The sequence below is a fragment of the Balaenoptera borealis genome, assembly GCF_965194805.1.
Source record: "Balaenoptera borealis genome assembly, chromosome: 19".
Taxonomy (NCBI): domain Eukaryota; kingdom Metazoa; phylum Chordata; class Mammalia; order Artiodactyla; family Balaenopteridae; genus Balaenoptera; species Balaenoptera borealis.
This window is the reverse complement of record NC_138878.1, coordinates 55,766,759-55,777,828: the sequence shown is the minus strand read 5'-3', so window position 1 is coordinate 55,777,828 and position 11,070 is coordinate 55,766,759. Positions and strand designations below refer to the sequence as shown.

Sequence of the window (11,070 nt, the reverse complement as noted above, 5' to 3'; positions counted from 1 at the left end):
AAAATTCATTTATTTAATTAAATTCAATCTAAACTTAGTCTTGATCGTGCATAAAACTCTCTTCTCGGTATTCCCTTTTAAAAATTAATTTCTAGAAATATATGCCATTTCATAGTACAATCTTTCAATAAAGCACAAAACATATCTATTAATAGTTTCAAACATATTTAGTCTCTCTGTAATAAGAGGTCAAGAGTAGGTAAACAAAGACTTCTTTAGCAATTAACGTTTTAGTATTTTATCTTATTAAAAATGATCTAGACCTTCAATGAATTTCCAACATTTAATTTGAGTTAGCAGAACTCTAAAGTTTCAAGCTGCCAAAAATCTGGAGAAATTGTTTGCAGGTAGACATACAATAAAACATATTATTCTTAAAGCATCACCCAAAAGCTTTTATTCCATTTATCTCTATTTTATTACTTGTGAAAATATCATCATACCATTAATTATTTGTTGACAAATTTTATAACATAAATAACATGAGCTTATTGACTTTCAGTAACCCTAGTTACAATAAAAGTATTATACTTAATGTTGATGACTCTAAAGACATGTCTATATTAATTAAACCATCAATTTAAACTTGTTTTTGGTCATTAAAGATTAATTCTAGATCACGTGATCTTTTAAAAATTTGGGTTAGTTTTTGGTAACACTTAGAAATATTTGCTTTGTAAGCACTTGCTTTTAAGTCCGTTAAACAGAGCTCTTTTACAAATTAATTCTGATAACACCGTCTGGAGGTAGGGACGTAGCATATTTATAACATACACACAGACATAGATACATCCAGACAGACACAGCGACCTCATAATTTTCCTGCTTGAACTTAAAAAGCCTCTTTCCCTTTTTTTCCTTCCTTTCAGTTTTAAGTTCTACTAACTGAGCTAAGGCTGTATTCTCAGATGATGTGGGCTGTGTTTACATTTCAATGATGTAATAAACGTTATAACTTCAAGCTTTCTTCTAGGAATACTTTTTTTTTTTTAACTGGCTCCACCTCACGGCATGCGGGATCTTAGTTCCCCAACCAGGGATCGAACCTGTGCCCCCAAGCAATGGGAGCGTGGAGTCTTAACCAGTGGACCAACAGGGAAGTCCCTCCTAGGAATACTTTTATTCTCTTGGGGTCAGAACTTTGAAAAGGTGTTTTATCAAGCTGACTTTCTCTAAAATGTGAAAAGAGCTCCCTCCTGGCCATTTAAGCGTTAAGATAAGTGCTTTCGAGCATTGGCTTTGCTCCAATTGTACATGAAGCCAGGCAGAGTTCCCGCCAGTGGCTGCCCATCCAGGAGCTGTTTGGCCTTTGAGGCACAGTTTCCCATTATTAATTTGGCAGCCTAATTCAGATATGATCTGAACAACTTTCTGAGGGCGGTTGTGATGGAGCGAATGCGTGCTGCTTCTGAGTCTTGTTCACCAAGGGAGTTCTATCTTTGGGTTGGTTCGACTCTCTTACGTGTCTCAGTTTCTCCCTCCAGTGGTCTAAAACTGCCAGGGGTGCTCGGGGCACAACATGATCAGCCCTTATTATGCCCCGATGACAAGCAGAGTTTACTTAATGATTGTAGTGGGATCCTCTGTGGGACTGCTACAGGTCACGAGGATTGATTCTCAGACACTTCCCCTAGGTTCTCAGTCACCTCAGACCACCTCGTGGCCAGCAGGAGCAGTTGTCCCTTTTCCTTCAGAGCTGAGCAGACTCAGTGTCTCATTTCACTAGCAAACAGTTTGTTCAGACCATATACACATAATCTTTCCAATTTAAGCCAAATTTTAAAAAAGGACAAGACAACCCAATTCGCTCCAGATTTCCCCCTAGGTCCTTGCCTAGGAAATGTACCTGAACCCCTTCAGGACTCCAAGTCCCAAGAAAAAGAGATGGAGTAAAATCCAGGACAGCATTTAAGCAATGATGTCTGGATATCAGGAGAACCTGGAGAAGCACCTGAGGAATACCGAGAAGCTGGCGGAGCTCAAAGTTTCAGGGTGGGGGGCTCCTGGTGTCCTTTGGTGGGTGTCTCCGATATCCTGCAGACTACGCCAAGAAAATGTCGATGAAAATTCAATAAACTCTCAAGTTAAAAAAGAAAAAAAAAAGGAATTTTCTTCAAGCCAAACAGGGTTATAATGCTGGAAGGAGATTCTCAGAAAGCTCTGAGAACTGTTCTGCCTGTTAGAAGTTGAAGGTACAGTCATATACATTTTCTAGACAAAGGATTGTACAACAAAATGACATATGATATTTTACATAAAGTTCACCAAGGATACCTAGTCCAGGTAAGAATGTACAAAACGAGCAGCAAGTCACCATGACCGCCACAGAGCTGGGAAAGAATTCTATTCTTCAGGAAGGTACATTGCGAACATCAGAAGAAAGGGGAAAAAATGATCTTTACAATTGAGCAGGCACTGCCATCTTTGAGGAGCTCTGGTTGATTGCATAATGCAGGCACACGTTACATTAGGGAGGGACAGAGGAGGCCCAAAAAAGCACACGGAGAGAATTTTATTTTTAATTTTCTCTTGTCCTGCCTCAAAATATACATTTTATTTCATCACTCCACAATCTCACTAACACGGATTTATTGTGATTGTTACTGGTTTCTTCTTGGGGTTTTATTGTTTGTTTGTTTAGCCATATGGCTTATCACAGGACACTAAGTACAGTTCTCTGGGCTATACAGTAGGACTTTGTTGTTTACCCATTCTAGATAAAATAGCTTGCATTTGCTAATCCCAAACTCCCAATCCTTCCCTCCCCCAACCCCTCCCCCTTGGCAACCACAAGTCTGTTCTCTATATCTGCGAGTCTGTTTCTATTCATAGATAAGTTCATTTGTGTCATATTTTAGATTCCATATATAACTGATATCATATGGTATTTATCTTTTTCTGACTTACTTCACTTAGTATGATAATCTCTAGGTCCATCCATGTTGCTGTAAATGGCATTATTTCATTCTTTTTTTATGGCTGAGTAGTATTCCATTGTATATACGTACCACATCTTTATCCTTTATCCGTCCATCTGTGGACGGACATTTAGGTTGGTTCCATGTCTTGGCTATTGTAAATAGTGCTACAATGAACATTGGGGTGCATGTATCTTTTGGAATTATAGTTTTCTCTGGATATATGCCCAGGAGTGGGATTGCAGGATCATATGGCAACTCTATTTTTAGTTTTTGAAGAACCTTCATAATGTTTTCCATATCGGCTGCACCAATTTACATTCTGCAGCATGGCCAAAAAAAAAAAATGTACTGCTATGGGCAGCAGGGTGTGGTTTCTAAGATTTGCTTTAAATTGCCTGGGGGAGCAAGTGGGTGGGAGTAGAGGTGAAACCAGATGGGTTGGGAGTTAACTGCTGGAGCTCGTTATACTCTTCCACTTTGGGATATGTTGGAAAACCTCAATAGTAATAATTTTATTGACAGTGTATGTATCGAAAAGAAATTTGGCCCATATAATAGTCAGTCCATCTCTCAGAATTCAGGATCTCCCCACCCAGATTGCTTATGGCCCTTTTCCCCTTCCCTGCTCTGCTTCCCATGGCACTGATCACCTACACTACACACTACACAATTTCCATGTCACATCCACTGCTCATCATGGCTTATGTGAATTACAGTCTGATTTAATGTTTATTCCATAATAAAACTCCTTGAATCTTTTCTACAGTTGTGAAGAGGATTTGGGGGGTTGGCAGATTTTATTTTTAATGATTTCCCCAACAGTATATAACTTGTTTATTCTGTCTCCTGTTTACCATATCTCTCCCCCTTGAAGGTAAGTTCCATGTGGGCAAGACACCATGTCTGGTTTTACTTGCTGATATTGAAGAATTATATGTGTAGCACACATTTTATTTTTATTGGGTAGAGTTGGTATACAGATTAAAAGCAAGAATTCTAGATGCAGCCTGGTTAGGTTCAAATCCCAGCTCTGTCACCTACTAGCTGTTTGATTTGGGCAGGTCACTTGGCCTCAGTTTTCTCACCTGGGAAGTGGGGACATAGCCATACCTATCTCAGGGGGTTGCTACCTTGGCTGGTAGTAAGAGGCTCCATGAAGCTTGACTGGGGTTATTGTTGGTTACAGCACTCATTTAGGGAGTCAGATAGAAATGCATTTGGCTCCTGCTGGAGCCTGTTTTCTCCTATGCAATGATCTCCAAGCTAGTGAGGCTGGATCCTTAAAGGTGATGAGAATTTTATACGACCTAATGAATACAAAGCCTCCTGCCCAGGTGTCTGACCCAAACAGCAACAGTTGTTCAGCACCAAGGGCCTTACAGCCTGGTTAGGGACACTCCAAGGGGCCACTGGTGTGCACAAAGAGCGACAGACTCTGGCTCCTGGCGGCCCCTACTCTGGGAGGTTTGGTTGGGCAGTTCCACCTCAGTCCAAATACAGCCTGAAGGAGGCGGGTGTCTGGAGGATACAGGAGGTGGGCACAGGAGGGGCTGGCTAGTAAGTCGGGGCAAGGCAGAGGGAAGAGGGGGCATGACAGTAAGAAAGGAGGGGCGGGCAGAGACTGTGGAGTCAGAAGGAGCATGGGGCAGGGGAGGTGGCCGGCAGTGGTGTTGGGTATTAAGAAGGGAGGGGCGGGCGCATAAAAAGGGCAGAGGTAGCGATGGGGGCCCATGACGCTAGATGAAGGCTTGCCTGCGAGGAGCACTGGCTGAGATGCAGGGTAGGACTCGGGGGTCTGCAAGGTCGCAGAGGAGGTTGGCTGCCGGAGGCTGTGATGCAAATGGTAGACAGGGGCTTAGATCGCCTGCTGGCAAGGACGGGTTGGGAGTTTGGGGCCTTGAGGATGGGGCTGGGTGTGGTGAGGGTAGGGAGGTGGCTGAGGGGGCTTAGGGGGTGACAGTCTTGGGGGTGGCTGGCAGGGGTGGGGCTGGTAGAGGCTGCAGGTCCCTGACACCCTGAAGTATGACACTGGCTCTCCCGCGTTGCAGCTGGGCCTGGTGAGAAGACCATGGACAACTCGACCTCTGGGGGCCTGCCTGCCCGAGTCCCCGCTGGGGAGCCCGAAACCGAGGAGGCGCTGGGTCTGGGCCAGCTGCCCACGGAGCTGCTCGAGATGGTGCTGAGCCACGTGCCCCCTCACGTGCTGCTCGGGCGCTGCCGCCGGGTGTGCCCGTGCTGGTGCGCCCTGGTGGACTGCCAGGCCCTGTGGTTGAACATCCTGGCCCGAGACCACGCCGCCCTGTGGCCCATCGTCAGCACCTGCCTGCCCGCCGCCGACGACCCCAGGCCCTGCGTCCTGGGCCGCTTCTGCGAGCTCCGACCCATAGGACGCAATCTCCTCCGGAACCCCAAGGGCCTAGGTGGGGAGCCCAGGAAAAGCATCCTCAAGGGAACCTGTGGGAGGGTCTGGAGTGGCGTGGCCTCATGGGAAACCCATGGGTTCTCTCCGTGGGCTGGTGGGCTGGCCAGGAACTTGGTCACAAACTTTTTTTATTTAACAGAAGTCCTCCAGAAATCGATGGTTGTGCACGGTTGTGGTGCCCTGGCTATGGAGGAAAGCTGGGAGGCCATGCCTAGGCCCCCTTTGCAGATCTGCTTCCAGTCTGCCTACAGGTGAAAGTCCCTCTTCCCCAAGGGCCAGGGCAGTGGTGAGTACTTCCCTGTTCTCTTGACCTTTCTCCCTCTTTCCTAGGTGGTGTCACAAAAAGAAGCAAGTGTTGGACCTGGAGAAGGAGGGATTTTGGCCAGAACTCCTGGACAGTGGAAAGATGGAGATTTGTGTCTCTGACTGGTGAGTGTGATGATAAAACAGCCCTTTTGCTGAGCGCTGATGTTGGCATGGGTGACCTCCTTTAGGCCTCCTAACAACCCCTTAGGATAAAGCAGGTAGGGAAATGACTTCACCACCATCAGAGCTTTAGTACCCAGCAGAGTACACTCCCTGAACCCTCTCCTAACCTGCAAAGGGACCTGGATTGGAAGATGCCAGGTTGGATCCTATACAGAGGACTTGGGTCCAACTCTGTAAATGAGATGCCCCTTGGTTTAGGAGGAGGCAAGATAGGAGAGTTTGGCTAAGAGGTCAGATTCTGGAGCCAGAACCTCCCAAGTTCAAACCCTGGCTTCCCAGCTTTGAGGCCTTGGGCAAATCACAGTGTGCCTCAGTTTCCCTATCTTTGTAAGATTGGGTTATATGTCAGGTACCTAGCCAGTGCTTTGAAGTGTGAGCTCTTTCAGCACCTTTCATGACCCTTGATCCTGTGGGAAAGTGTGTTTTGAAACATCAAATTGCGAAGTTCAGAAAGGGGAGGTGACTTCCCCTGGTGGCACAGCTAGGGCTTGGCAGGACCTGGCATGGGGCTCATACTTGTCTGACTCCAGAGCTTGTGTTCTGTAGTGATGGCCTTGAAACTGGGGTCCATGAAGACTTTCCAAGGGATACCTGACCCGGATAATTTTAAATTCTCTACTCTTTTATGTACCCTGTTCTCAAATTAATCAGCTACAGATCACATCTATGGTGGAAGTATCACTGGTTATTCTTCCCAAATGCTATCTCATAACGCTCCAGTTTTACAGAAAAAGAAAGCCCCTCACTGTGTTGTGTGGTTCCCAGAGGGAAAGACTACTTGAGAGACAGGCAAAGTGACCCTTTGAAATTTTGGCCTTACCAAATTAACTTTTTTTAAAAAATGGTACATTCTCTGCCCAACCTGATAATGAGGGATGAGGAATTTGGAAACCCAGGTTTTTGTTTCTTTACTTTATTTATTTATTTATTAAATATTTATTTATTTGGCTGTGCCAGGTCTTAGTTGCAGCACACGGGATCTTCGTTGCTGCCTGCAGGATCTTTAGTTGCGGCATCCAGGGTCTAGTTCCCTGACCAGGGATTGAACCCGGGCCCCCTGCATTGGGAGTGTAGAGTCTTAACCACTGGACCACCAGGGAAATCCCTATTTTTTTTTTTTTTTTTAATTTTTTGGTCGCTCCATGCCAAAACATAAACATCCTAGTTCCTTGACCAGGTTTGGAACCCGTGCCCCCTGCAGTGGAAGCGTGGAGTCCTAACCACTGGACCGCCAGGGAAGTCTCCCAAATGTACTTTCTATCGAGGCACCATAAACTGCCACCTCAGCAAATCCATCTCATTAGAAGATGTATTTACAATCAACTTCTGTTTTTAACTTAATCCTCTATCCAACTATTGTAGCATGTTTGTGTGGCTTTGAGCAATGGTGTACCAGTTGATTGTAATAATCAGTGACTCCCCAGTTTTGCCATACATCACCCAGAAATATTTACAACTCCCAATGCCTGGGTCACACTCCATACCAATTAAGTAGGAGTGTCTAAAATGAGAGCGCCAGGCATCAACATCTGTGAGAAGTTTAGAGCCAACTTCAAAGTTAATGACCACCACAATGTCAAGACCACCTTCCAACTTCCAGATAGGGGCATTCCCAAAGCCACTCTTAGGCTCAGTAATTGACTAGAAAGACATAGAACTGAATGAAAACTCTTATATAATTAGTTTATTACAGGGAAAAGATACAGATTAAAATTAGCCAAGGGGAAGATCACAGGGCGGCATCCAGGGGATACCAGACTTCCATTGCCCTCTCCGCATGGGGTCAGGACACCTGACTGTCCTGGCCTCCAATGGTGACAGTACGCATGGAATATTGCCAACCAGGGAAGCTCACCTGAGTTTATAGGGGCTTTATTATATGTTTCATCTCAGCCTCCAGGTCAACTGACTGAGTGAGGCATCCTAAACCACATTGTTGGTCTTCCTGGAGTGGCTTGCCCCCATTATAGACTATCTATGTGGACGTGGCCAGCCCCCACCAAATCATATTTGCAGGCTGTCCAGTATGACCCAAGGTCCCCAGGCAAACAACGTTAGTCCTGTCACACATAACATTCCAAGGGTCCCGAGATTACATCCCAGAAGCAGAGAGCAAAGACCATACATTTGGACAAGCCTATGGCAGGAGGTACCTTGAAGTGCACGGCTCTAGGTCATTATTTCTGAAATGAACGTGCATGCAGACAAGCTGGGGAGCTTGTGTTTAGTGCAGGTGGATTCATTGGGTATACACAGGGTCCAAGCTGCCAAGTGACACTGATGGTGCTTGTCCTGGGGACCACATTTTAGATTTGCATACATGCACAGGCCATTCAGGTGAAGCAGGCAGACATCCAAAGAGATGGAGTGGCAAGTCCAACCTTCAAGCTCTCCCTTCTCCCATAGGTGGGCTGGCCGACAAGGCACTGACAATATATATCATCTAATTATCCAACTTCTAGATGCCAACCAGTCCGTCCTGGATCATTTCTCTTCTGTGCCTGTGCCCATTCGGCAGTGGAGAAACAATGTCTCCTTTGAGGTGAGTCTCTGAGAGGGGTGAGGGGAAAGGATGGTGGAGCCTATGATGAACTATTGTTGCATAACAAATTGCCGCAAAATTTAGTGGCTTGATATGAACAGCAGTCATTTTCTCACCTCTCATGGGTTCTACGAGTAGGGATCTGCTGGGAGTTTCTAGCTCTGGTCTCTCATGTGGTTGCATTAGACACAGGCTGGAGCTGAAGGCATGTTGGGGTGTGAGTGTGTATACAGCAGCTGGTGGCTGGCCAAGCAGCTCTTGGTTTAGTCTCAGAGCTTGGCCGTGGGATCTCTCTGCTTGGTCTAGTTTGGGCTTCCTCACAGCATGGTGGCTTCAGGGCAGTCAGACTGCTTCTTGGTGGCTCAGGGTTCCACCATGAGGCTTCTGGAGAAACCAGCAGAAGCTGCATTGCTTTTCTGACCCAGCCTTGGAAGTCACTTAGCAAAAGTCACTCAGCATCACCTCCACCACACTCTTGGTTATAAGGAAACCCCTCCAGACTCAAGGGGATGGGAAGTAGACTCCACCCCTGGAAGAGGAGTGTCGTGATTCTAGAAGTACATGTGGAACTAGAAGTACCTGTGGAGACATTGTCACAGCCATCTATGGAAAATACCCCCTGTCAGAAGGCCCCCAACTCAGTGTTTGAAGGCACAATGAGACTTACCTCTTTTCCTTCCTACAGGTCAACCATGTGTTCTCCAACTTCAAGAAGGGCATCCGCTTTGTGTCTTGTGAACACTGGGTCCAGGACGTGGAGTTCTTGTCTGAACATTATGGAGTCTCTCTGCCCAGCTCCAGTGTGATTGTGCGGGTCCGTCTGTCCTAGTCGCGGACTGTCCTTGCAAAACTACCTGACCGTGCCTTCCAGGAGCTGGGCCCATTGGCTGGGCCATCTCAGTAATCAATGGCTTGTAGCTCCCTGGCATCCTGGGATCTCCTGGGTCCAGTCGAGGGTCTAGATTCTTCTGCATGGGGCTGCAGAGGGGTGACAGTTATGGGCCATGTCAGTAAATTGTTGTCCGCCTCTGGGAACAAATGTGACTGCCCACAGAAAATTCAGGAAGAAATTGAGCTTCTGATAGAAGGCAAGTGACTTGCCCAGCTCAGAGGGGTCTGAACCCCAGCACTGTGCCACCCCGTGGAGAGGTTGGTGTTAGTGGGGATGCAGTTGCCATTTCCCTAGAGAAGTAGACTTCTGTTGCGGACTCTGTCTCTGCATGGGATGGGGAGGTCAAGGGCTATGGGGATCCCCCTTGGATGATGGCCAACCTTTCTTGACCCTTTCACCCGGGGAGCATAATGATAATAATAACATTAGTAATAACAGTGCCCTCCCCCATCCCAGGCACTTTGCTGCTCATCTTAGGAGCACTATTTCATCAACTCTTCTCAACTCCCCCTTGATGTAAGCCTTGCTACCATCCCAGTTTACAAAATGAGAAAAAAAGCTTGGGGAGGGCAGCAGCCTGCCCAAAGTCACACAGCTGAACCCCGGTCCACAGGGAGGGGACTCCTGAGCCCGTCTCTAACCTGCTGTGCGGGGCATCTGATCACGGCGGTGACCGGAGGAAGACAGTCTCAGCCAGGAGCTGGCTCTCCAGGGGCAGGTGGAGGCAGGTGCCCTGAGCCCCAGGCCCTTCTCCACCAGCAGTCCGTGAACTTGGCATGGAGCCTAGAGGAACCGTTAGCATCAGTTCTGAAGCCAAGACTGCCAGGTCTCAAACCTTAGCTGGGACAAACCAAACACTCCATATCTGCCCCCTCCCACCAATGCCACTCCCCACCCCCAACCACTGTCCAGGGAAGGCACACACTTTGGGTTACGTTCTCCTTTTTCTACATATGTTTGTCCCACAGTTATTATATAGCATTTTTTTAATGTGTTCTTAAGTTTTATGGAAATGATATATTGTACTCATCAACCCAAAGCTTCATGTTTGCCCTGAGGTTGTGCTTTTGGATTAGTCCATATTGTTACCTGGAGATCTTGTCCTCTTGTGTGTCAATACTTAACTCTTCTTTAATGCCCTTCAATAAAGTTTTATAAATTTTTTCATAAAATATTGCATATCTTTTGTTGGATTTATTCTGAGCCACCTTAAGATTTTGTAAATCGAATTTTAAAAAATTTTTAATAACAAATATTCTTAAATTGTAAAATGTCAAATTTAACCATCTTAACCATTTTCGAGTTTAATAATGTTAAGTATGTTCACATTGTTGTGCAACCCATCTCCAGAACTCTTTTCACCTTGTACAGTGGAAACTCTGGACCCATTAATCAATAACTCTGCATTCCCTCCACCTCAACCCCCAGCAACCACCATTCTACCTGGTCTCAATGAATTTCCCTATTCTAGGAACCTCCTATAGGTGGAATCATACAATTTTTGTCTTTTTGTGTCTGGCTTATTTCTCTTAGCATAATGTCCTCAAAGTCCATGTTGCAGCATGTATCAGAATTTCTTTCCTTTCTGAGGCTGAATAATATTCCACTGTGTGTAAACACCACATTCTGTTTATCCAGTTACCTGTTAAGGGACACGTGGGTTACTGCCACCTATGGCTGTTGTGAATATTTATGTGAATATGGGTGTAAAAATATCTCTTCAAGACTCTGCTTTCAATTCTTTTGTGTATTTATCCAGAAGCGGGATTGCTGGATCATTTATGGAATTTAAATTTTTTTAACT

General features: G+C 45.9%; 1 protein-coding gene across 1 annotated transcript; it reads left to right on the top strand.

Moving 5' to 3' along the window:
• Window positions 1–4,989: 4,989 nt before the first annotated feature.
• On the top strand, window positions 4,990–6,949 carry LOC309616316 (F-box only protein 27-like; the record flags this gene model as incomplete). Its single annotated transcript, XM_082366785.1, has 1 exon — window positions 4,990–6,949. The coding sequence occupies one exon, from the start codon at window positions 4,990–4,992 to the stop codon at window positions 5,596–5,598; it is 609 nt and encodes a 202-aa protein (XP_082222911.1). The 3' UTR covers window positions 5,599–6,949.
• Window positions 6,950–11,070: the final 4,121 nt, after the last annotated feature.